This window comes from Lithobates pipiens, unplaced genomic scaffold (assembly GCF_037356315.1).
Source record: "Lithobates pipiens isolate NorthernLeopardFrog02 unplaced genomic scaffold, aLitPip1_a1.2 Scaffold_8, whole genome shotgun sequence".
In the NCBI taxonomy this organism is placed as follows: domain Eukaryota; kingdom Metazoa; phylum Chordata; class Amphibia; order Anura; family Ranidae; genus Lithobates; species Lithobates pipiens.
The window spans coordinates 675,288,366-675,316,279 of NW_027507903.1; the positions used below are offsets into that span (position 1 = coordinate 675,288,366).

Below are 27,914 nucleotides of genomic sequence, written 5' to 3' on the forward strand. Positions count from 1 at the left end.
CCACCATATAAATAACTCCAATATCAAATATATACCAAAATATCACCTCCGTAACAACTTGTTCAATTCCAGTCTGTTGGTCTTTGACGGCACCCCCGAACTCCAACACATATTCCACCAATACACTGTGGGGCCTTTTTCCACACGATAGGCCTCCAGCGGATAATAAGCTCGGAGACAACCCCCTTCCCGCAGTGAAACCATTACAGTATTCCGGCTAACCTTTCGCTGGAATACACCGGAAGGGCACATACTATCGATGAGCCCCCCCACCCCTTTCCATCACATATGTTTACTGCCACCGTCAAAGACCAACAAAACACAGCCACAGCCCGCAAGGATGACACCTTACCCTTAATTGCTTCCCCACACCCCCAGGGCCCGCTGGATCCCATCTTGCAGCCCCAGAGCCCAGAAAACAATCCCCACTACCTAGAGGTGTATTCCAACACCCTCAATTACAGGCCCACATTAGTTTCCACCTCTACTTGCCTGATCACCAGGCCCCCCATTCTGAGCCACAACCTCCCCACCACCTGAGTGTTAGACAACCATATGAAGTCGTAAAATATCTGACTTAACGTCTGAGATCAGCTCCCTGATCATTCGAACCCAAAAGCATTACCACTTGCATACATAACCCAAACGACCAGAGGTTTATCCCGCCGCGCCTAACGTTCCACTTTCCATATCACCTTGCTGCACCTCAACCCCCATACCCCTAGCCAGTGAACACATGCCTCCCTCCTCTAACTACCCAACTGTCTGTCAACCGATCTCGCATCTGCTCTCCTGGCCCCCCAACAAACATACAGATAACAAAGAAAATCCAGACAAGGCGTATAAGTCCTCCATCTGGACGGAAAAAAAAAACGCTAAACACAGGCAGCACCAATTTTAAAGTAAACCAATGTACCCCATACCACAAACAACACAGCTTGTATGTACAGCCTACTCCCTCACTTTATTTTTTATTTTTTATTAGTTATTCCACCACCATATGAAGGCATAGGCAAGTGTGCTTAATCTCTTTGCTTCCCACCTACTATTCCTCCTTACCGCCGCCTCATCCAACTCACATCTGGCAGCTTCTACAGCCGCCCCGATGCGCAAGGAGTGTGAAGCGTATTCTGCACCATCCAACCTTGTGTCCCAGTGGCATTTTCAGAACACCCACCCGAACTGGAACCTCGACCAATACTTCCCAGCCTTGTGCCACATGAACTGCCCCCATGCCATCTGTTCCAAAACCTAGAAACTCCCTAAATGTTTTGTCCCCCCCTTCTTTTTTTTTTTACTACCCTGAAGCCTGTTAACACAACCAGCAGCCCCTCCACCCCTCTAACCCTTTGATAATTTTTTTTTTTAATTGTCCAACCTAAACTCCTTTTTTCAATCAACCCTGCACAGCAGGTTAAACAAAAGCCAAAAACCCACCAGTTTCCGCTCAATGTCAGATAACGACCCCATTTACCAAGTTCCTGGAACCACAGTACCACCAACAACCTTACCCCCCACATTGCCATGTTTGACCTCAGACTCCTGCACCAAACAACCCACCTTTCCTTTCATAACTTCACGTAAGCTGCCCATGTGGACTCACTGGCTGACTGCCCTGTTACCTCCTGTGGTGACTCCAATGCCATCTCCCATATCCAGCCTGAGTAGGTAACTCCTCCCCCTCTGTGGCCGGCTAACTCTCTGAACCTATCCCACTGAAAATAGATGCAAGGAGTAAGCCCCCAGTGTTTCCGATGCATGCAAGATGAATAGCATATAGAAAATGTTCAACTGCACCTAACGCAACACAAAATGGCGTAGCCGCCGTATGACCAGTTGTGACAACGCAGACATGTGGTTGACCACGGCAACCACACCCACATAATCACAATTCAACTCTGTGTCAGGTTCCTGCATGACCCTTACCCCAGCTCCATAGCCAGAACCACTGGAAAAATTCCAATAGCATACATTTACGAATGAACACCCCACTTCCACCCAACAAAATTGGGGCCAAATTTCCTCACTATTGCCCCTGAAAGAAAAATTTTCCCCAAACCTGTTTACCCCGTCGTGTTCGTGACCTCTTTTTCCATTGACCTGGCATCCACCTATCATACGTTGTATGCGGCTAAGAACTCGTACCAAACCTTCTAACCCTCCCTATGTTCCGAATTCAACTGTTTAAATTAGCCAGGGCCTGACACCCCCACTGTAGCAGATGGCAGCCATCGGCCAAAACCCACTCATCGGAATAAAACTGGCAGGCGAAACTGAACTTACTTAGCAACGAATGCAAAGTCTTCAACTGTACCTCACGCTGTCCCTGGGCCTCCCACACCCCCTTCTATAGTACCTCCAACTTGGTCACCAGCAGATGACCCTCTGTAACCCCTGAAACAATCACAATGCCAAAACAAAATAGTACAATATCCCTCATCGGCCCCCTGTGTTTGGCAGCCGATGGCACTAATGAACCTACCTGCAATGTGCTGCAATGTATAATCGCACGCACACACCGGAGGAAGGCGGCCCAACACACAAAAACGTCCAAGCAACATCTATCCAGCAGCCAAAGCTCTCTGAATAAACTGGAAGCAAGTGGAACACGGATTCCTAGTTTGCCATAGGCGTCCCTTTTCTGTCCCACCTAACCCACCTTATAGCTGTGTACCTGAAGTATCGGACACAGTGCACCGCATCAAATTATGACAGAACTCTTTTTTTTTTTTATATTTGACAGATAAGTGGGGAAATGAGGCGAAACTTGTTTGGTTCCTTCTCAGGCACCACCCCCGCTGTAGACACCATTAAAGACCCCAGAGGCAAGCAGCCTCGCCATTTTCTTATCCGGGTATCTACTTATGAAAGTCTGTAACCTTTTCACCCCCTTCCAAAAGTCATCCCTTGTGTGACTAGGCTCGTCTGTACATTGTCCTCACGTGAAGCCACAATACAATGGATCGGTCCCCCCACCCCTTTAACACTCGTGTTTAACGTCAAAAAACACCGAACTGACAGGAGCTCACATTGCACTGCCAACACACCCCCCTTTCTTTTCGACCGACCGACCAGAGGGGGGTATACCTCCCAGAAGGAACTGCTTCGGGGGCCTCTACTACTACAGAAACCGCATCCAGAGGCCACTATCCTTTGATCCCCACGAAGAGACGGCCATAACGACCTGCGCGGTCTAAACTGCTCATCATCCCGTAGCCAATCAGATCCCCCTTTTTAACATGTGCACCTACCAATGGCCCACATATAACAGAACAACGCCGAACCATGTTTGGGTTCTTCCCCCCCATGACAATCGCATAATGGTGACTGCCTTCTGCAAAAGCAATCGGTACCTCCTCTTACCTTCATCCTTTTCCCCTTAATCTTCCTGCTTGACCCTATACACTTAAAATTTAAATTCCCCCCCCCCTTTTTTAAAGGGGGCCATAACGAGAAGATCTCCACACACTTGCCTTTTCAAATCATATCCCGGACCTCCTATTTAATTGTGTTCCCAGGGGACCCTCAAAGCACATGTACATCTCCCATTTTTTTTTTTTTTTGCATCTGCAATCCTTACCTCCATCCTACCATCTGACAACCCCACCGCTGCACCACTGTCCCCAAACTGGCAGGCGCACCGCACTTGTGGGCCAGCATCCACCACCTGTTCCCAGCGGAGCAACTGCCGCCGACATTGCACCCCCCTTTCCAACCCCCCAACAAATCCTGCAATGCAACTTAAATGAAAAACATTTAGACATTATTTGACTTACTGGGCTGACTGGAACCATAACTGGCTCGCATCCCTGTGGCTCCTCCCCGCACACTGACAGCTTTCCTACCGACCTGTTGTCCTAGACCAGGACCGGTGGTGTCATCAGCCCCCCAGGCAACGAGGTCCTGGGGGACGTGGAGTCCCTCCGTTGTAGTCTCCCCCAAAGCTCCGCCTCCTGCCATGGTTCCACACATGCCCTCACATACGGTGACCTGGAAAGTTAACCTCGACCTTCCACCGCCATCTTATGCCATCCCGCGCCGCTCGTATAGGCCACGCCCACCCATGGAGTTCCACCTCTTTTTAAAAAAAAAAGCCAGACGGACATACTAATAAGTCTACCTCACCGAGCCTTCCTCCCCGCGCAGCGATGCAGGCAGAGGAGGTAGTAGTCCTGCGATTCACAGGCGGGGAAGCAGCACCATAACGGCCCATGGCCCCGCCCACTGAGTTGGGCTGGTGGCGTGGAGTCCGCCCAGACCCTGCTCAGGCAGATGGCTGGCTATGCTGGCGGACCAGATTGTTCCCCCCCAGAGGGCTCCTCGCTCACCTCCCAGCCTCGATCCGCTCACCTGGTCATCCGAGTGACATCTCAGCCATGTTGGACGAGCAGAGCAAAAAACTGCCTCCTCCTTTCTTTCTCCACAACTTTCTGTTCCCCAGCACAGTCCCACCTCCTCCTTATACTTGGACTTTACTCACTGTCTCCTCCCCTCTTATCTCTTCATATTAACCCATGCATTGTTTCCCTTAAACACACGGTCATGCCCGGCCCTGCACTACTTTTTCTTTTCTGTCTTTTCCGTTCCGGGCCTCACTGGAGCAGACAGTTTAAAATTTCACTGTTCGCTGACGACATTATCCTAACCCTGGCAAAACCTATAATCTCCCTCCCAAATCTCCATGCAGAACTAGACTGCTATGGGTCCCTCTCGGGATACAGAGGGCTAAATCGGAGGCCCTTCCAATTAATATCCCCGAAGCGAAAACTACACACCTACAGACCAATTTCTCCCATCACTGGAAACATGCTTCCTTGAATATCTGGGAATACACATCACCCCAAAATTCACCACTCTATACCAGGAAAACTTCCCCCTTCTTCCACTTGATCAGAACCATGCTTCTGCAGTGTAAAAAGCACCATATCTCCCTCCTAGGCCGGATCATCGTTAAGATGATCCTCCCGAAGATACTATACCTTTTCGAAACACTACCTATCTTGGTCCCCTACAAACACCTGAGAAAACTCCAATTTGGACTTACTTAAATTTATCTGGAACCACACTACATGCAGGCGGCCTTATATAGTGTGGGGCATGTACTAAACCACCTTAGACATAATTGGCCAAAGCCACCCTTTGCTTTGGCCAATCATGGCTCTCCATTTTTTCAGCGCTGTAATTGGCCAAAGCATGCGGGTCATAGTGCATGCTTGGCCAGTCATCAGCCAGCAATGTACTGGCGCAAACGGTCCATAATGTTCGCAATTTGACAAACGCTCGAACAGCCGATGTTCGAGTCGAACATGTGTTTGACTCAACCTTGAAGCTCATCCCTAGTGGCTGTGGGGCAGTTCTTGTGCTAGCCACTGTTACCAGCTTGAACTGCACTGATGGGACTCACCACCAAGTCACCAAGTGTTACTGCAGTGCTGGACGCTGGTGCTTGCCAGTTCACCAAAAGGATGAGCGACACTAGTACTGGCTCTCTGCTCCATACAGGGCCAGTACAAGGAAGGGGCATGTGCCCTGGGGCGGTACCATTTGCTATAAGAGGGGGGCGAAGCCTGCAGGTGAAGTTCTGCCATGGCTGCCGTCCTTCAGTGTGTACAGGTCACCTACATCAGCACCCAGTGGCACTGCACAAATTGTGTGTGCGGAGTGCATGCGCTCCTGCATCCTCCCTTCTCTCAGCATTACTGTTTTCTTTAATGTCTCCTACTGTGTCACTGTTTACTCCCCTCCCCTACGGAGGAGTCTTGTAGTCCCCGCCAGCGGCGTGACGTCACTCATGGCCGAAGGCGAGGTGGGAGGACTCAGAGGAGTGCAGGGAGCTGTGTTGGACTCGGCGCTGTGACCTAGAGGAGCCGAGGAGCTGCTGCCTGACTCTAGCTGGAAGGAAGCTAAGCTAGAAGATTTGGATTGCAGCGTGACAGACAGTGTCCCCACTGAACTCGTGTAAAAGTAAGCACTAAACAAACAGATTAATAAATGGCTGGATTGGGGGAGGGGAGGAGGCTGAGGCGAGGTTAATGACCACCACTGCTGCTTAATTTATGCTGTGACAGATGGAGAAGTGTGTGGTGCGTACAGTGTGTGCGTACCTCTCCTGCATGGATTGTGGCTGGAAGAGGAGAGCTGCCTTGTAGTGGAAGTGTGCTGTGTGTGCGGTGTACTGTGATGTACAGGTTGGCATAGCTGTATGACAGGTGGGAGTATATGTAATGCAGCATGGACAGGGGTCAGCAAGGTGTCCCCACACAGACACTGGTCCGTGTGCGGTCCTTGTAATGTCCACTGACGCCACTGACTTTTTAAAACATTTTTATAAGGCTTCTTTCACACTGGGGTGGCGGGTCCCACAGTATAATGGGGCAATAGGATGGGGAATTTTTTAAGGGGCAATTTTGATGGTGGCAGTATGATGGGACAGTTTTTGTGGGGGCAATAGGATGGGGCAATTTTGATGGTTGCAGTATAATGGGGCAATTTGATGGTGGCAGTATAATGGTGCAATTTTGATGGGGGCAATATGATGGGGCAATTTTGATGGAGGGAAATTTTGATGGTGGCAGTATAATGGGGCAATTTTGATGGGGGAACTTTGAATGGGGCAATTTGATAGGGCAATTTGATGGTGCAATTTTGATGGCGCCAGTATTATGGGGCAATTTTGAAGGTGGTAGTATTATGGGGAAATTTTGATGGGGGCAATTTTGATGGTGTCAGTATGATGAGGCAATTTTGATGGGGGTAGTATAATGGGGCAATATCATGGGGCAATTTTGATATGGGTAATATTATGGGGCAATTTTGATGGGGCAATATGATGGGGAAATTATGGTGGTGGCAGTATAATGGGGCAATTGGATGGTGGCAGTGTAATGGGGCAATTTCATGGGGAAATTTGATAGGGCAGTTTTGATGAGGGCAATATTATGGGACAATTTTGATGGGGGCAGTATAATGGGACAATTTTGATGGGGGCAGTTGGATGGGGTAATTTTGGTGGTGGCAGTATAATAGGGCAATATAATGGGGCAATTTTGATGGGGCAATTTTGATGGGGGCAGTTTTTATGGGCCAATATGATGGGATAATGTTGATGGGGGTAATATGATGGGGTAATTTTAGTGGTGGCAGTATAATGGGGCAATTTGATGGTGGCAGTATAATGGGACAATTTCATGGGGAAATTTGATAGGGCAGTTTTGATGGAGCAATACGATGGGGAAACTTTGATGGGGACTATTTGATGGGGCAGGTTTGATGGAGCAATTTTGATGTTAGCAATAGGATGGGAAGGTTTTTATGGGGCAATTTTGATGGTGGCAGTATGATGGGGAAATTTTTGGGGGTCATTTTAAGGAGGTAATTTGATGGGGGCAATAGGATGGGGAAGTTTTGATGGGGCAATTTTCATGGTGGCAATAGGATGGGGGCAATTTTAAGGAGGTAATTTGATGGGGGCAATAGGATGGAGAAGTTTTAATGGGGAAATTTTGATTGTGGCAATTTTGATGGTGGCAGTATAATGGGGCAATTTTGACGGGGGCAATATGATGGGACAGTTTTGATGGGGAAAATGGGATGGAGAAGTTTTGATGGGGCTATAGTAGGGATATGAAATTAGTGGACCTCCAGCTGTTGCAGAACTACAACTCCCATGAAGCATAGCAAGACTGACAGCCACAAGCATTACTCCCAGAGGCAGAGGCATGATGGGACTTGTAGTTTTGCAACAGCTGGAGGTACGTTAATTGCATATCCCTGGGCTATAGGATGGGGCAATTATGATGGGGCAATAGGATGAGGCAGTTTTGATGGGGCAATTTTGGTGGTGGTAGTATAATGGGGCAAATTGATAGGACAGTTTTGATGGGGGAATTTTGATGGGCAATTTTTATGGGGGCAATAAGATGGGGCAGTTTTGATGGTGGCAGTATGATGGGACAATTTTTATGGGGGCAGTAGGATGGGGCATCTTTGATGGGGCATTTTTGATGAGGGCATTATGAAGGGGGAAATTTTGATAGGGGGAAATCGGATGGAGCAGTTTTATGGGGAAATTTTGGTGGTGGCAGTATAATGGGTCAATTTTGATGGGGGCAAGATTTATGAGGGCAATTTTGATGGTGGCAGTATAATGGGGCAATTTTAATGGTGGTAGTATGATGGGGCAGCTTCTGCAAAAGGTAATTTTTAAACAATGCTAATTGTAAATGATATCCCTCTTTCTATGCAGATATATAGTAATAAAATCTCATGTGTGTGTGTGTGTGTGTGTGTGTGTGTGTATATATATATATATATATTATATATATATATATATATATATATATATATATATATATATATATACATAGAAACAAAGGGATTATAATTTACAATTATCATCTTTTATGAAGCAATTTCCTTTTGCAAGAGATTTTTGTATTTCTAGATTTATGTAAATGTAGATAAACTTCCAACTTCCTGGAGGGGGAGGGGAGGTTTCCATAGCTAAGGGGTGGGAACTTCCTCTGACACTGCTGTTGCTATGAAAACCCAACCTACAACCTATTACACGGCTCGTGCTGCTCTGAGCATGTGCGAGATCTGGAGGTGCATGCTGGGTAACCATGGAATACAGGAAGAGATACAGTCTGGGGCTTACAAAAGTAAGAAATCAATGCTGCAAAAATACAAAGTGGACCTTGGATTATAGCGTACCTTTACTAGAATACATGAATCATGAGGATTATAGGGGGATATTTATCTACAAAGTAACATTTCTCCGGAGCACCACTTTATATATACAAGTGCATTAAAGGTCCCCCTTAGGGGTATTTATTTGTTTCTAACAAGTTTTTGGATGTGGCACTACTGAGAGGAAATCCTCACCGACTCCATTTCTACAATTACCTGGATAAAGTTGTTAGTTTTCTGTATAAAGTGTATTAATACCAATTCATTATTCTGCAGCACATTGTTCCAGCACTGAGGTTGTGGTAGTAGCAGACATATATTGTATGTAGTATTTGCTTTGTATTATCAGTTTTGTTGTGTAATTATTATTTGGAAGTATCAGGATCAGGTGATTAGGTGTTTGTTACATAGTTACACAGCCGTATAGTAACACTGGGGTTGTGGTAACACTTACCTCTGTCTGCAGGTAGGTTGTCTGTCTGTGTAATATAGAGCAGAGCTACACTAGTTTTGTTAGGATCCTCAATTTATGGATGTGGGTGGAGTTTAGCCATCAGCCAATCAACCCCGGGGGGTGTCCCCTGCCCAGCCCACAAGCCGGTCCTGTGTCTGAAGGAACCAGAGATAAATGGGTCATGAATGGTTCTGATGGATGAGGATTGGATTTCCAACGCCGGCATGTCAGTCTGATCCCAACAAGACCAATCAGTGCTTGTCTGTGTGATCAGACCCCATAGAACCATTCTGGGGGTTTCTCCTGGATTCTATCCTCACGACACATACAATGCTATATGTACATGTACCCCAACATGTCTACAATCAGGAGGAATTATTTCCATCTCTCTGCAACTCATATTTTATTTTGTATGAGAGATAAAATAGATTCCTCTGATCTCCGATATAAATCAATGTCTGGCAGACAGTTCGGGGTCTTCTCACTGTATCGGCCTCGTCCTCTGCTGGGCTTGTAGATGAAATGACTAGGACTTCTCTTTGAGGTTCAGTGAGGTGACACTTTTATAACTACAAGGATGGGAGGATTTTATTAGCATCTAGGGGTCACTTCTGGTCTAGAGACTCGCTCTGTCCTTCCAGATTCTAATTGAGGACCATCTGAATGAAGAGAATATGGAGTCCTGTGCATCTTGTGGTCTGTTTCAGGTCTGAATTTAGCACACAATTTTGTCTGAAATTGAACCTGAAACGGTGAATGGAGATGCACCGGACACCCTGCCGTGAGCCGCGGTTAACTCCAGTGTGACCCCAGTCAAAGTCTGATCTCTGATAGTCAGTGGAGGAGGAGGGGATGAAAGCCAATAACAGCGAGTGATCTGAAGGACTATGATGGGAACTCCCAGTGTAACCGGCCAATCAGAAGTCTGTCTTTGTATAACTTTCATCTAGGTGACATGTCTGGGTCCCTCACATAGAAGATTTATACCAGAATCCTGCAGAATATTATATCATTTATAGGATAATTCTCACCTCAGGCTCTGCAGAGTACAGCCAGGATCTCTGAGCCCCTCACATAGAAGTTTTATTCCAGAGTCTTCCAGATTATTATCTGATAATTCCAGTTTGGTGAGGTTTCGATTATTGATAAGAATGGATCGGAGATCATCACACCCGGAGGAAGTCACATCACACCCAATCAACCTACAGAGACAAATCCAGACACAAGATATTATAAGATGAATATGAGGAATTATTCCCATTTAGTGAAAAGTAACATAACATCACTAGAGCGGAATATCAGGATATACAGAATGTTATACAGAGGAAAGATCTTGTTATTAGGGAAGCTGATAAAGGTGAAGCTGTTGTAGTACTTATGTATACGCAGTATAAAGAGGGGGCGCTGTGACAGCCCAGTCACCCCCTTATGTACTTGGTTATTAAGCAGGACCTCACACAGTGTCTCATACAGGGGCTTCTGAAATTGATAGAGAAAAGGAAAGGATCTGGGGGGTTTATGAAATAAAACAGCAGAATTTCTGATGGTGGATACCACAGTGACCCCAATATTTCATCACCTTCCTAAAGTCCACCAATCAGGAGTTACCATTGAAGGTCACTGGATTGTGGCAGGAATAGGATCCCTTATAGAGAATGTAGGGGGAGGGGTGGATATACATTTTCATCCTTTAGTGCTGAGACTTCTGGGATATATTAGAGATACAAGTACTATATTGGTGGATATTCCACATTTACAATGGGATTCTGCATTCTCATGGGGGAGACTTCACATTAAAGCACTTTATTCTTCCATCCCCCATTCTTTAGTGTCTCCAGTAAATCAGATATCATCTCCATAGATATAGATCATATACTAGGATGTTACAGGAATTATTACAGAGGATGTAAAGGATGAATATTTTTTAACTTAACCATTTCAGCCCTGGAAGGATTTACCCCCTTAATGACCAGAGCACTTTTTACAATTTGGCACTGTGCTGCTTTATCTGGTAATTGTGCGGTCATGCAATGCTGTACACAAACAACATTTGTGTCCCTTTTTCCCACGAACAGAGCTTTATTTTGGTGGTATTTTATCACCTCTGGGACTTTTATTTTTTGCAATATAAATGAAAAAAGACCGAAAATGTTGAAAAATAATTATATTTCTATTTTTTTGTTATAAAAAAAATTCAATAAACTCAATTTTACTCATACATTTAGGCCAAAATGTATTCAGCCACATGTCTTGTTTAAAAAATAATAAGCGTCTATTTATTGATTTATGCAAAAGTTATATTATCTACAAACTAGGGTACATTTACTGGAATTTATGCAGCTTTTAGTTTATTACTGCTTATCTCATTTCTTGAGGTGCTAAAATGACAGGGCGGTACAAACCCCCCAAATTATCCCATTTTTGAAAAGTAGACACCCTAAAGAATTTGCTGAGAGGCATGTTGAGCCCATTGAATATTTTATTTTTTTGTCACAAGTGATTGAAAAATTACAAAAGAAAAAAAAAATACACACAGTTGTCACTAAATGATATATTGCTCACACATGACATGGTTATATGTGGAATTACACCCCAGAATACATTCTGCTTCTTCTCCTGAGGGGATACCTCATGTATGAGACTTTGGGAGCCTAGCCGTGTACAGGACCCCGAAAACCAATCACCTCCTTCGAGATTTCTAAGGGTGTAAAAATAGGATTTTTGTACTCACCGTAAAATCCTTTTCTCTGTAATTCACCGACCGACACAGCTCCTCTCTAACTAAATGGGACGTCCCCAAGCAGTGCCAAACAAAGGGTGGGAAAAAAACAGCATAAAAACTTATCCACCATGGCAAGTGGGAACTAGTGAACCTAAACCCACAAAAAAACAGCAGTGTACAGAGAAAAACACTGCCATAACCAGGTCTTCTCAACAGGAGAGATCCCCAACACCGCAACCTTTATGCGGAAGTAATACAACAGTGCAGTAACAAAAGTACTGCATTTTAATCGAAAAAACAGGAAAAAAATTAAAATGCAACTACACGCCTGCCTGCAAGACTTTGCGGCCAAAACAGGCATCAGCCGACGCACTGACATCTACCTTGTAGAACTTGGTAAACGTATGGACAGATGACCAGATCGCCGCTTAAACACACCTGAGTGACAGACGCTTGGTGTCGGAAGGCCCACGACGTTCCGATCGCTCTGGTAGAGTGGGCCGTGACTGGAAAGGGGGGAACCTGCCCCTTCAAGGCATAGGTTTGGACTACAATCTGTCTGATCCACCTAGAAATGGTGGCCGACGAGACCGCCATTCCCTTCTTTGGACCAGCCACCGAAACAAACAGTGAGTCTGATTTCCGAAAGGGAGCTGTGGCAGACAAGTACATCCTCAAAGCCCTAACCACATCAAGAGCGTGAAGGGCCACCTCTTTGGGGTGCTTCGGCTTAGGACACAACAATGGCAATACAATGTCCTCATTGATATGAAAAGCCGACACCACCTTCGGTAGAAAGGACGGTTATAGACGCAACACCACCTTATCTCTGTGGATGACCAGATAAGGCGACTTGCATGACAAGGCCGCCAATTCCAAAACCCTTCTGGCCGATGTGATGGCCACTAGAAAAAACACTTTTTGTGAAAGGGTCAACAAGGGAATCTCCCTGATATTCTCAAATGGCGGCTTCTGAAGCGCCAACACCAGGTTCAAATTCCACGAAGGTAAAGGAGGATGCACCGGAGGGACTACATGCCACACCCCCTTAGCGAACTGGCCAATGCCCCTCTGAAAAGCATCTTGGTAAATTGGATTCTGGAAGTCCCAGGCCTCATCTGCCTTTCTTGCCTCCTGCAATCCTCCTCAGGCCAGTCCAGGAAAGTCCGGATACACCCCGGTCTACTCCATCTGCTTTGCAGCTACTTCCTGTTTCTTGTGTAAGTGTCTATCCCAGCCGGGATGCCTGGTTCCTTCTCCCAGGAGTTCTTGATCGGTTTGTGAACCATCCAGCTCTGAGGTCCCTGAACCCTCAGGCATTCCGGTTAGGTTCCTGCTCTACAGTGCTGGGGTCTCTGAACCCCCAGGCCTTCAAGCCTGTTCCTTGAGGTTACATTGGGCTGTTATCCTGGACCTAGTTTCTTGCCATCTCCCCCCAGGAAGCATGTGACCTCAGTATATATGTATGTCCCGCCCCTGCCTATACAAATTAATGATTGGGCCAGGGCCATATACACTGCCTGCTCTTTAGTCCCTGACCTGCCTCCTTTCCAGAACATTTCCCTGGAGAAGCAAGGGAGGTCTTCCAGGGTGAAATACAGGTGGTCACACCCCCCTCTATTCTACTTCTCCTCAACAAACCAAATCAACGACCATGCCTAAACAAAAGAAAGTGTAAAGCACTGGCAATTTCACCTAACATCTACCTATTAGCATCCACCTAAATGTGGTGGGCACTACATATACAAATACCCCTGATGAAAGGACTTTGAACCTGAAACACATTGGGTACAGGATAGCTTTCCCTGAAGAGCAGCTGCCCTGCAAAGACTCATAAGCGCCCATCTGTTCCTGCTAACCTGTCTGCTAATGCCACTCACCTTACTCTTCCACTCTCGTTCCAGGTTCCATGAAGAACAATCTCAGTCAACGCTATCATTGACTCCGGAGCATGCAGCTGCTTCATTGACCTAACTTTTGCCACTCAGCAACTTATCCCCCTCCAACAAAAGATGCAAGGACTTTCTGTCTACTTGGCTGATGGCTCTTGTATTAAGTCAGGACAGGTAACCCAGGAGACACCTCCATTACCTGTTATCTCCACCTAACATAAGGAACTACTGAGCCTAAATGCCATCTCCTCCCGATTGTTCCCTGTCATCTTGGGCCTACCCTGGCTTCAGGCCCATAATCCCCAGATCAACTGGATATCTGGAGAAGTCATATTCTTGTCAGCCTACTGCCAAAGACATTGGGTATCAAAGCCCCCTGATCCATCAGCCACATTGTTATGTATGATCAAAACATACTCCAAATTTATTGATGTCTTCCGCAAATGAGGGGCAGACACACTTCCCTCATCGTCCATATGACTTGCCGATTGTGCTGCTCCCTAGGGCTGAGATCCCCTTTGAGCACATTTTTCCACTGGCAGAAAGGGAGCAGGAGGCCTTGAAGGAATACATCAACAAAAACCTTGAACAGGGGTTTATCTGCCCTTTTACCTTGCTTGCAGTTGCTCTCCTTGGATCCCTGACTTCTGGCCTGGCTATTACCCGATCTGGTTAATGAACTTTGGACTGGCTGACTACCCGATCTGGCTACTGGACACTGGCTATGCTTGACTACGTTTCTTTCTATTTACATTTTTATTAATAAACAAGTCTGTTTCATGGTTCCTGACAGTATGCGAAGGCCATGAATTCAGAAGATACAGTCAATCCACTTGTTGGTAATATTTTTTCCAGATTGGATGAGCAAGATCACCGCATGAATCAGTTTGTCTTGGCATTACAAACACTCCTAAATCGCACGGCTCACCTGGAATCCCCCACGGTGGCTGCTCCGGTACAACCTGAGTCGCAGGCCATCCCTGCTGCTGTGCCAGTCTCTGTGCAGGCACTTGCCTCGAGTATTACATCTATAAGAGGTATGTCTGGTTCTGCTCCCCTTCCCCAGCGATTTGGAGGCGATCCAGTTCATTGCAGAGTGTTTCTCAATCAGGTTGAGATATACTTCAAAATGCTGCCCCAGGCGTTTCCCACGGACAGAAGCAAAGTAGGTTTTGTGATATCTTTGCTTTCTGAGAGAGCCTTGGCCTGGGCTAACCCTCTATGGCAGATGCAAAAACCTGTTGTCTTTAGTTACCCTCAGTTTGTTGGCTCCATTAAAAGGGCTTTTGACATTCCCGCACGCTCCGCTTCTGCTGCCAAGTGCCTCATGTCCATCAAACAGAGTACGAGAACTGTTGCCGACTACGCCATTGAATTCCGTACTCTGGCAGCAAAGGTTGCTTGGAACAATGAGGCCCTCGTGGCTGCTTTTTCTCATGGTCTCTCGGATTCCATCAAGGATGAGATAGCAGCCCGAGATATACCCACTGAGCTGGAGAGCTTGATCCCGTTTGCCATCCTTATTGACTCCAGACTCAGAAAGACTTTCTCTTAAAGAGCGCTTGCGGAAGCCTCCTGTAGGTTTGCCTCTGAGCTTTGTAGTCCCACCCATGCCTCCCTCACCTCCCATGCCTCCTGGTACTGAGTTGGCCACTGAAGATGAACCCATGCACCTGGGCTTCAGGCGTCTCTCTGTGGATGAGAGAGCCTTTAGGAGGAGGGAGAGATTGTGCCTTTATTGTGGCCAGGCAGGTCACTTTTTGAAGTCTTGTCCTACCCGTCCAGGGAACGCGCGAACCTCAAGGTCCTGTCATGGACAGACCTTAGGTGGCGTTGTTTCATCCCCAGTTATTCAGAAGGATAAGCCCCTGGTTTAGGTCACCCTTTCTTGGGCTGAGTCATCCATCGAGATACAGGCTCTAATCGACTCTGGGGCTGCAGGCCTGTTCATTGATGCTGCATTTGTTTTGCAGCACTCGATTTTGCTGCAGCTCCGTGACACTCCACTTGTTTGAGGGTAGAATGCCAATTTCATGCATTTGAAGAATGTGTCATAGTCTGCCCTGAGTTCCTGCCACAATTCCTCATGGCAGAAAGTAAGGCTTTCTAGTAATTGGGTGGAAGTAGTAATGTGATTTTTGTGTTGAGCCTCTAAATCAGCAATGGATTTATTGAGCTGCGATATGCGCTTTGTTGTTTTTTTTTCCTTTCTCTAGATGCAATTTGGATGAGGGTTCCTCTAGTGAATGCCTTATATGCACGCCATGTTGTCAAGGGAGAGCATTCTCCATTGTCATTGAATTGGAAATATTCTCTGAGTTTCCCTTCTACCTCATCCCTAATCTTGGGGTGCGATAGGAGGAAAGTGTTGTTGCGCCACAGCAGTTTGTGAGATGTTTTGCTCATATCCACAACATTGATAGTTACTGGTGCATGGTCTGACCATGTGATGTTGTGGATATCAGCATTTCAGACTTTCTATAGAGTACACATGCCTGTAAGAATAAAATCTATTCTGCATTAACTACTATGCACCGTGAAGTAGTACATGTAGTCCCGCTCGGTGGCTCTCAGGCATCACCAAGGATCAAAGAGTCTTTCTTCATGGCACAAAGATCCTAAAGATGGCCTCTGTCTGTGGGCCGCTGAGTTGAGCTCTCCATTCAAGATCATATTAAAATCCCCACACATAATTCGATTACCCTTTTGCATTGTTTTAGCTAGCTTAAAGACTTTACAAATACATTTCATTGACTTTACATTAGGTGCATATAAGTTCACCAGTGTGTAGATGACCTGGTCTATTTCTGCAACCAGTATGATAAAGTGTCCTTGTGGGTCAATATGGTCCTGCAATAAAGAAAATGTTAGAGTTTCCCGAAAAGTAATTAAAACTCCATGTTTTTGGAAGTATTGTTGGATGTAAAGATCTGTGGAAATTTTACGTGTGAGCACTTTGGGGGTTTCATGCTAGATAAATGCATCTCACATAGAATATCACATTTTAAGACCAGTGCCATTTTCCATAATGCTCTTCTTTTGACTGTTCAAGCCTCTAACATTGTATGACATTAGTTTAAGTTCCATTCAAGTGGTAGTACATGCTTTATCGTCACCTAGTGGTAAAAATTGGTATGAAAAGTTGTTAATGTTTTGTATGACATGTGTATGACCAGAGATAAGTCCTCCATTATAACCATCAAGAAACCAAAAGAAACAAGAAAAAAAAAAAACTGGATTGTTCAGTAACTTAAAACAGTTAAGCAGTACTTGCCAAAAAATCAGGTTATGGGAAACATCACCTTAATGAGGTTGGGGAAAGAACAGTACTTAAATCAGCCAAAGAGCGGGTGACAGGGCGTTCCAATGCAAATGCATATTATTAGACTAGAGGGCACAGAGGGTTCAGTGGTTCTGAGTTGTGTGGTAGGCTTGTGGGTGATCCTGCAGGACTACAGACATGAGCAGTTCAGTTACCCTGCCAGTTTTTACGATTATTAGTGCGTCTGTCCTGGAGGAGCTCAGGGGATGCAGGGTTGCCATTCTCAGGGAGGAGAATGGCGACCCTTTTGTCAGGAGTTCCAAGCTCTCTCCAGTGAATTGATCGAATGCAATTTATTATGCATATCCACCAGCAGTTTGGCCAGAAAGCCCCACTTGTAGAGAATTTTGTGGTTACGCAAAATTTTGGTGATAATTCCGCACCATCAGTGTAGCTTTAGACAAGTCGGGATAGAGTGCAATTACAGTGAAAGGGTCTGGGATTTCAGGATGCTGTCTAGTGTATCGCATCAGTTGGTCTTTAACATGATAAAAGTGGATCCTTGCAATGAAGTCCCTGGGGATCTGGTCAGGCAGGAATGATTTAGGTTTAGGTTTAGGCAGTCTGTGAGCCCTGTCTATTATGTCAGATGGTCCCAAGGATGGAAGGGCTGTTGTCATAAGCTTTTGCAAATAAGCAGAAAGGTCAGCTGGTTTAATCAATTCAGAGTTCCCTCTGAATTTAACATTGTTCCTGTGAGCCCTGTCTTCAATATCCGCCATTTTAAGAGGAATGGCTTTGAGCTCCTCTTCCACATCAAAGTGAGCATCTACCAGCTCATTATATGGAGTGATTTCTTCCATCTTCTGCTCCACATATTCTAACCTGTTGCTGCTCTTTCATTTCTCCATGTGGAATGCATAAAGGCTGCCATATCATGTTAGATGGCCCCCACAGTTTTTGCAGCATCTCCTTCATAGTTGTGTCTATAATGGGCTGCCCTGAGGTGGGGAATGCATCAAGGTGCTGACCATATGTGGAGGATTCCCCCCATGTTTTCCCCTCCATTCCCTGCATCATCCAGAGCCTCTTCTTCCTCCCCAAGCCTCCTTTTTTATTTGACCGGGCTGTTAAAGAGAGAGGATTGCAGTGGATGGTCTTTCTGTTGTCACTCCGAGCACGCTGGCTGCGGATGAGGATGAGTGGCTCTTCAGTCGCAATAACCAGGTCTTACAGGAGGCAGTGACGAAGACCCAGGCTGACAGCAAAAAGACTTTTGATAAAAGGAGGAGAAGAGAGGAACTGAATCTGCAGTTGGGCAACCAGGTATGACATTCCACAACCAACCTCAGGATGGCATGTCCATCAAGAAAGTTGCCACCCAAGTTCATAGGATCATTCCCAATAAAGAGGAAACAAAATGAGGTATTGTATGAACTATCTTTACCTGACTCATTGAAAATCCATCCTGTGTTCCACATCTCACTGTTAAAATTTGCAGTATCCGATCCCTTCCCTGACAGAGGGTCTAGGCCACCAGAACCTGTTCTTATTGATGGTAGTGAGTAGTTAGAAGTAGAGGCCATTCTAGATTGTAGGAGAAGGCACAAACAAGTACAATACCTAATAAAGTGGAAAGGGTACGGTCCAGAAGATTATTATATAGAGGTACCATGGAGGACATCCGGAAAATGCCTCTCATGCAGCTGGCTCACTGCATTTGCATTGGGAAGTTGGACTACAGCACTGTCTGGAAACAGAAGGGCTGTGATGATCTCTTCTTGGAATTTTAGGAAGGATCACGTTCATCCTGATGCTTTGTATAGCACATAAGCGTTCAGCAGAGCCAGTTGAAATAAATATACAGACACTTTATTGTACCTGCGTCTGGTCATAGGGCAATTAATTACAATGGCATCATCTGGTCCTTGAAGTCCACCCCTCCCATGTTAAGGTTGTATTCATGGACACAGAGGGGCTTCTCAACAACACCAGTCCCTGTTGGAATTTGGACTGTTGTATCTGCATAAATGGAGGACAGAACAAAAACATTCTGTGTGTCCCTCCAGTTTACTGCAAGTGTTTATTACACTTCAAGCAGGCTCTCTCCCCATCTAAGGGGCCGAATTTTGTGGAGCCGATGATATTCAGGATCACCCCAAGGATGACAGAGTTCATTGTCGTTGAAGTGCATAAACCACAAGATTTGCTTGTATCTAGCCCTGGCCATAGAAGCAGAGAACATGGCATATGGTGAATTGGGTCAGTGGACCAATATGACCCCAACTCACACTTTTTAGTAATGCCTATGACGAGGGATAGGTCCAGAAAAGTCTTAAATTCGGGAACCGTAATAGGTTTCCAGACACATTCTCTGGCAAGGGTCAAATGAGGATTTGTGGTGATAAATTGACCAGCATATAAATTGCTTTGGTCCACAATAGAGCTCTACAGATCTTCTGTAAAAAACAGCAAATAAAAGGCAAGGGTAAGGATGAGCTCAAACATCGAGTGTTCGACCATTCTCCGAACAATATGGGGCGTTCGCGGGAAATTTGAGTGCCGCGGAACACCCCATAATGCACTGCAAATTAGGAGTCCCTAGAATTATTCAACCACAGTATCAGTTACATGCTGCTGGAGGATGCGCAGCAATTTGAAGGCTTTGATAATGGTTCCCAGGTGGAGGAAGGGAGTAATGTGAGCCTAGAGAGAGTGGGTGCCAGAGAAAGACAAGAAACTGGCAGTCGTGTTTCCCAAGCTGCATTGTACTGCCAAGTTTACGCCAGAGATGAGGAGGGAGGGGATCATGACATCACTGACGTACTTGGGTGCCTGATAGAAGAGAGGAGCAAAGTGAGGTGGAGGAGGTACAACTCCAACAAAGCAGGATGTCCTCTAGGGGCAGCTTAAGGGCAGCCATCCTATTGCATCATACAGCAGAGCTTCACAGGTGCAGGGCTCTGCTGGCTCCTCGTTAACTTTTAAAAGTTCCTTGGTGTGGGCCTTTTTCGACATGTGTGCAGCAGAGTGTACCGTTGCTGTTTGCAACCTATGTCTGAAGCAGATCAAGCATGGTCAGAACAGTAGCCACTTGGGCACCACATTCTTGACCAGACATACGATGACCTGCCTTGCAGTCCATTGGCAGCAGCACCTGAAAGACCCACATCATAGAAGATGGCATACTTCTCCTTGCTCCTCATCTGGGATCTCAAACCCTACTATACCTCCAGTCCTCTCATAAACTTGCACTGAGAGGAATGAAGGTATAGCAATAGGTGTCACAAGTACTTTCAGCCAATCTGCTAGCAATACACCATAGTTGATTTCAGCAGGCAAATTTCCCTACCCCAGATGCTGAACCATAAAAAGAAATTTGGTCTCAGCCATCCACATACTCAGCGTCTAAATGCTAGCTTTGCCAAAATTGCTAGCACTGCAACTGCTGCCTTTTTATCTGGTTGTGAGGGCTTATCTAGGTTGGAGTCCATGGTGCAGAGATGTACACTCACCCTTGCAAATACACACAGCCCACGGTAACAAAGAGATGAGCTACCTGGGCTGTGAATCTGTGCACGGGAGCTCGACAGGAAAAGCCAAGGGATTGTCGAAGTAAAGCCGTTGTCCAGGATTCCAGAAGTCAGCATAAAGTCTTGGAACAATGTAACTTTGAACACAGGTACCTTTGGTGACAAGAGACAATGAACTGACCCAGCCCGCAGATTGAGACATTGTTTTATACCCAGCTAATTAGGTAACCTGCCACAGCTGATCCAAGAGTGACAGGTACAAACAGAATTGCCCACAATAATTTATGCAAAACTAGGCATGGCTGGAAAGCAGGCAGAATAGAACTGAGGTGTGGCTCAGAGGTAAAGAAACAGGAGCAAGAACAGTCATTAGTTCAATACCACCTAGAGCCACTTGGGGCGTGACCACGCCGGGTCATCTAAAAGAGACGGTAGGGACCGTGACACTGGTAAACTCAACACCCTTTTGTGAATTTGTGGAATGTGCTGTATCACAGTGGCAGGTTCCAAAATGGCATTTCTTTTCATGTAAGGCCATCCCGGCTCTTTACTGCCATGTGGAAGGCAATGTTTTGGCCTTATTGGACAGGTCAATCAAGAAAGGTTCATATTACCGCTGACTCATGGTCCAGCAGGCATGGGCAGGGATGTTGTAGAGAAAATTATCTGCACTCCGGTTGTTGCTCTTAAAATTTCTTCATTTTATTGAATAGCCACAATGAACAAATGCAGATTAAGTCAGTTGACGCGTTTCAGCCTATAAGGCCTTAGTCATAACCACATTACAGACATAAAACTGAAATAAATAGTAGCTCTAAAGATTACAGGCTCCACCCATTGATTGTCTTAATTGACCGCAGGCAATTATCCAAAAAAGAGAATCAGCTGCACTCTGAGTCACATATGGGCTCCTATGGAGTTTCATGTAGTACATCATAATATGGGGGCAAGTTTTTCTACCCTGTAAATGCAAGAAATTCCACTATAGATACTTTTCAGGCTGTAATAGAGGGGGAATTGATACAATTGAAACAATGTAGCTTAACATCTAGGAAAACAAACATCTCTAAGGAAGAGAGACAGGCTCTACAGCAGTTAAAAGACAATAAGGGGTTAGTGATAAAGGATCAGTGGTGGTGATGACTAGGGAACAATATAGATCTGAAGCTATTAGACAGCTTAGTGACAGTCATACATATCATCTCCTGTCCAACAATCCCACTATACCTTTTCAATCAACCCTTTTTTTACAGTTGGGCATTAGTATGAGAGTTTTGTCATCCAAAACTGCTGAGTATCTCTATGTGGATAAACCTATGGTGCCGGTCTTCCATCATCTCCCTAAAATTCACAACATTGTCCTTTACAGGGGTGACCAATGGTGGCCGGAATTGGTTCCTTATTGGAGCATTTGGGAGAATGGGTAGACTGGCACCTACAGCCTTTAGTACACAGATTGCCTGGCTACATTAGAGATACGAGCACAGTCCTATCCCATATTACATCTGTCAAATGGACATCCACCTATGTGTGGGCTACACTGGATGTGAGGGCACTTTATTTGTCGATCCCCCACAGCGCTGGATTGCAAGCCATCCAATATCATCTTCAACGCTATAGCTCCTATTCTCCTATTCAACAGGAGTTTATTTTGTTAAGCGTTGAGCTCTTATTAAAGCACAATTATTTTTTATTTGATGGCATGTATTATGTCCAGCGCTGTGGGGCGTCGATGGGTGGTAGATTCTCACTTTCCATGGCGCATCTCTACATGGATTGGTGGGAGGAACACATGTTTTTCTCTCCCAGCAACCTTTTGTCAGGCAGATTGTATGGTATGGTCGCTATATTGATGACCTTGTGATGGTGTGGGATGGAGACACTAAAGGATTAAATTAATTTTGGACATGTCTTAATGATAATCAGTTACATTTTAATTTTTCAATTGAGCATGATGCTTTCAGTATCAACTTTTTAGACATCACTCTAATGGGAAATCCAATTACAGGTGATATTTCAACATGCACTTATAGGAAACCATGCTCTGGTAACACTATACTTTTTGCAGCCAGTTGTTCTCCATCCCACACCATCAATGCCATCCCTTATGGGGAGTTTATTTGAGCCAAACAAAATTGTTCAACAGACTCAACTTTTGAGCTGGAATGCAGGGACTAGGGATGAGCTTGGTGTTCGAGTCAAACGCATGTTCGACTCGAACACCGGCTGTTCACGCGTTCAGCAAACACCGAACGTTATGGGCCGTTTGCGCTAAATTTGTGTGGCGCTCGCGGCCCACAATGCACTGCGCGATCACAGTGCATTGCTGGCTCATGATTGGCCAAGCATGCACTGTGACACCGTATGCTTGGTCAATCACAGTGCCGGCAGTGAAGAAAGCCATAATTGGCCACAGGCAGGATGGGACAGCACACGACTGAATCAGACCTCAGAGCTCCGCCTGTGCAGGGCGCTGCCTCTGTGCGTTATTCTAAAAGTTCTTTGGTGTGGGCCTTTTTTGAGACGAGTGCATCAGATCGCACTGCTGCTATTTGCAACATATGTCTCAAGCGTATCTCACGTGGCCAAAACATCAGCCGCTTGGGCACCACATGCTTGACCAGACATATGTTGACCTGCCATGCAGCTCGTTGGCAAGCGTACCTTAAAGTCCCACACCAAAGGACAAAGCGGACCTCTCCTTGCTCCTCATCAGCTGGGATCTCCAACCCCACTCTGAAACCTGCACTGAGAGGAATGAAGGTGTAAAATTAGGTGTGTCACAGCCAAGTACTTGCGGGCACTCTGATAGCGGTACACCCACGTCCGATTGTAACTGGGAAAGATGCAGGACAAGGTGCAGTAGTGTTGGAGGTTGTTCCGCCACCATGTCTCCAAAATGCTATTGCTGGTTGTGACACACCTCACTCCTCCACCCCCTCCTCTTCTTCTTCCTCCATGGCCTCTTCCAGTGCTCTGTTCTCAGAACCAGTGGTGCTCCGTAGGCCTTCAAGGGGCTACGCAAGTACGCAGGCAAAAATATGCCATGCCGTGCTTGCACCAGTTTGTTTGGGGCACAGGAGCCACAATGGGGCAGATATTTTGTCAGCTCTGCAGGGGCAGGCCAAGAGATGGTTGATGCCACGCCAGCTTAAGCCAGGAATGGTGGTTTGCGACAATGGCACCAACCTCCTCTCTGCCCTCTGACAGGGATAACTGACCCATGTGCCCTGTGTGGCTCACGTCCTTAACCTGGTGGTGCATCGGTTCTTGGGCAGGTACCCAGGCTTACAGGATGTCCTGAGGCAGGCCAAGAAAGTCTGTATGCATTTCCGCCAATCATTTAATGCCAGTGCTCGACTGGCTGAGCTCCAAAAAGGAGTTGAACCTGCCCAAGAACAGCCTTATATGTGACATGCCCACCAGGTGGAACACAACGTTGGCTATGCTGCAGCGCTGCACACGCAGCAGAGGGCCATCAATGAGTACCTGTGCGACTACGGAACCAGGACAGGGTCAGGGGAGCTCAGTTTTTTTCACCACCCCAGTGGGGCATGATCAGGGATTCATGCACTGTCCTGTCACCATTTGAGGAGGTCACGAGGATGGTGAGCAGTGACAGTGCATGCATCAGTGACACTGTCCACCTGTTGGAGCATATGCTGCGAGGAATAATGGACAGAGCACTTGAGGCAGGAAGAGGAGGACTTCCTTGCCTATCAAGGCCCCCTTTATCCAGACAGTGTTCCTGCTGTCCCACCCATCACACAGGAAGAGGACGAGGAGGACGAGGAGGAGGAGGATGGTGTCAGCATGGAGGTGGAGCCTGCCACTCAGAATCAGCAGCAGCAGTCTTTTAGGGATGATTTACAGTCCCAAGAAACACGTGGACTTGTACATGGCTGGGAGGAGGTAGCTGCAGATCATGTTGCCCTTAGTGACCCAGAGGACTCCGGACTGAATGCCTCAGCTAACCTACGTTGCATGGCCTCCCTGATCCTGAAAAGCCTGCGGAAGGATCCTTGTATTCTTCGGATCAAGGAGAGGGACCATTACTGGCTGGCCACTCTCCTTGATCCACGGTACAAGGGTAAGGTTGTGGACCTTATCTTGCCGTCGCAGAGGGAGCAGAGGATGAGACATCTCTGGGAGGCCTTGCAGAAAGGTCTGCACAACGCGTTCCCAGAGACTGGGAGGTTACAAACTCCTGGTCCTGGACAATGTTTTGCCGAGGTTTTGGTCAGTCCCAGAAGGAGCGGTGGCCGTCTGCCCGTTGCGTTCAGACAATTTTTTAGTCTGCAGACCCAAGATATGATCGGTTCCAGCAGCCATCACCAGCGTCTGCTTTACATGTTGGAGGTATACCTGGGGCAAGATCAGACTTGGTGACCTTTCCCACCGAAAATCCTCTGGCTTACTGGGTCTTGAGGATGGATCACTGGCCAGAGCTTGCACAGTATGCGATTGAGCTACTGGCCTGTCCTGCCTCCAGCGTTTTTTCGGAACGCACTTTCAGTGCTACTAGTGGCTTTTTTTCACAGATCACAGGGTGCGCCTGTCCACCGCCTCGGTTGATCGACTGACCTTCATAAAGATGAATCAGTCTTGGATCAGTGAGACCTTCCATCCAGAGCATTCCTAGGCCACTCTTAAAGGGACCTTACACCGCCTTAATAGGCAGGGTAAAAACGCCAACCAGAACCTGGGGACCACAATAGGAACCTTAAAGGGAAAGACCACCAAGGACCATAAAGATATATACACCCATGCTGTAACTTTACAGCAGTAAGGTAAGGGGACACCCATATACCTACCACGCAGGACTGCACGGGATACCCACTACCTACAGCACTTTTTTGAATGTTGTTTACCAGCACTTTTGGATACAGATTATTGTCACATTGTGCACCTTAAGGGTCATATACTCTGCTTCTGTTGGACATTGAGCTTTTTGTGGATTTATTTAATTATTTATTATTATATATATTTTTTTACCTGTTTTTCCTTTTATTAATAGTTGATTACTCACATCCTCAGTGCTGCTTATTTGGTGGACTGAGTGCATGCACTAGCTTCACTTTGCAATTGCACGTTGGATACTAGTACTTTATATTTTCCAGCACGTGGGTTCATTTTTACCCGCAATTTTGGATTTACTTTATATTAATATTTTTATACGTTTTACATTTTCTTTTTTGGGTCACCCTTTTATGCCAGGAACAGCTTTATTTGTTTATACATAAGTTTTATTATTTCTAAATATTACTCTGTCTGCTATATTTATTTTATTTATAGCAATTGACCCCTCTTTTAGGATCAGCTTGAACACCATTATTAGATACCTCTGATCCTACTCACCTTTTGTACATCTAGCACAGTGCACCACTACCTTTTTAACTGTTTATTCTCCTGTGGGTTCAGATATTTCCCCCAGTGTGTGCAGCTGTACACTAGTTAGGAGTCTTTCCATTGGCGCAGGAATACCCCCCATTTCAATAGTCTTGGATCACCAGCAGATACCAAGCACCTGAAGCTGATGTAACCGAATATTTTTCTTTTGAAATGTCACATCCCTTCAAGACTGCCTATGCTGATGCTGAGTGACTGTCCTGTTATGTTGACTGACTATCCTCTTCCTCCTCAATGATCCTGCTGATATCTTGGAAGAACATTTTTGGTTCTGGGTGATGCCACCAGCCCAATTTTTCAGCCCCTGTTTAACAAGGGCATGTAATTACAATTTTTGATGCAATGCTTTGCAGCAGGATTCATTCCTGCACTCCAACTAGAGTGTATGGGAGAGGTTGCTGTGTCATGGCACCAGCACCAGTGCCTAAGGCCCAATTTTTCAGCCCCTGTTTAACAGGGACATGTAATTACAATTCTTGATATCATATTTCATAGGAAGGACCGTTCCTGCGCCCACCGAGAGTAACTGAGAACTTATAGTGTTGTGGCACCAGCACCACCACCACAACCACCAAAGGCCCAATTTTTCTACCACTGTTCAACAATGGCATGTAATTACAATTCTTGATATAATAGTTCACAGCAGGGCGCTCCAGCGCCCACCAAGAGTCACTTTGAGGGCTTACAGTGTTGTGGCAACACCAACACCTTAGGCCCCCATTTCTGCAGAGCATATAGGGCAGGCCCCTACTTTCAAACATCCAACTTACAAACGTCTCCTACTTGCAAACGGAAGGAGACAACAGGAAGTGAGATGAAAAAAGATGGACAGCCAAAAAAATTATACAGGGGTGATAACCCTTCCCTATGTTTTCCAAAAAGCTTAAAAATAGATTTTTGGACTGGAACTACACTTAAAAAATTTACCAGTTCAAAATTACAAACAGATTCTACTTAACACAACAAACCTACACAGTCCTTGTCTTGTTTACACGTCCTGTATACTGCTGTTCTGAGTATATAGGGCCTGGGGACCCCACGCCTTTCCTTTCTTTAATTTGGGTACGGGGTTCCCCTTAATATCCGTACAAGACCCAAAGGGGCTGGTAATGGGCAGAGGGGCTACCCATGCCATTTTTCTCAATGATTTTCATCCGTATTGCCGGAACCAGATATTATATTAAAACCGCAAGCAGCTTTAAATTACTTTTTTTCCATTAAATGTCATTTTGTGCAGGGACTGTTCTAAACACGGGAAACACATGCCACGTCACAGGCATACTATAGACACCCCCCAGGCACAATATTTAAAGGAATATTTCACTTTTTTTTTTCACTTTAATCATCATTAAAATCAGTGCTCCCGAAAAAAAACGGCCGTTTTAAAAAAAAAATCTTGGCATTGACTCATGTCCCCTGGGGCAGGAGCCAGGTCCCCAAACCCTTTTTAGGACAATACCTTGCATATTAGCCATTAAAATTAGCACTTTTTATTTTGAACGTTCGAGTCCCATAGACTTCAATGGGGTTCTAAAGTTCGCACAAATTTTAAGTTCTGGTGCGGAAAGATTTAGATGGGATTTTGCAAGCAGGTTGCCATTTTTCTAGCCGACGTCCACATTAGGGACTGGACTATCACGTAGTCTTTTCTCATCTAAACAATGCCAACCCACCTGGCTCTCCTATCCTGGTAGTTATCCTTGTAATACAAAAACCGGTAGGTACTGTAATTTGTGTCTTTTGGGTAAAACGTTTGTTGCCACAGCCACAGATGAAGAGTTCGTTATACAGCAATACATCAACTGTGGCACAAACTATGTAATTTACCTGATCACCTGAATTTTATGCAGCCTTCAATATGTAGGTTGTATCACACATCCTCTGAGAGCCCGTATAGAGGAACATTACTGCAACACAAACAACCCAAATGCTATAAATATTTTGAATCACTTTA

At 45.8% G+C, this 27,914-nt stretch overlaps 1 protein-coding gene across 2 annotated transcripts in view; it reads right to left on the minus strand.

The window, feature by feature from the left end:
- The window catches only part of LOC143961987 (NACHT, LRR and PYD domains-containing protein 12-like), a 164,479-nt gene that overhangs the window by 66,450 nt on the left and 70,115 nt on the right, over window positions 1–27,914 (minus strand). For both annotated transcript variants that reach the window (XM_077471329.1, XM_077471330.1), the window contains exon 7: window positions 10,174–10,344. In XM_077471329.1, coding sequence (XP_077327455.1) covers window positions 10,174–10,344 — 171 coding nt within the window. The remainder of the gene's footprint in view (window positions 1–10,173; window positions 10,345–27,914) is intronic.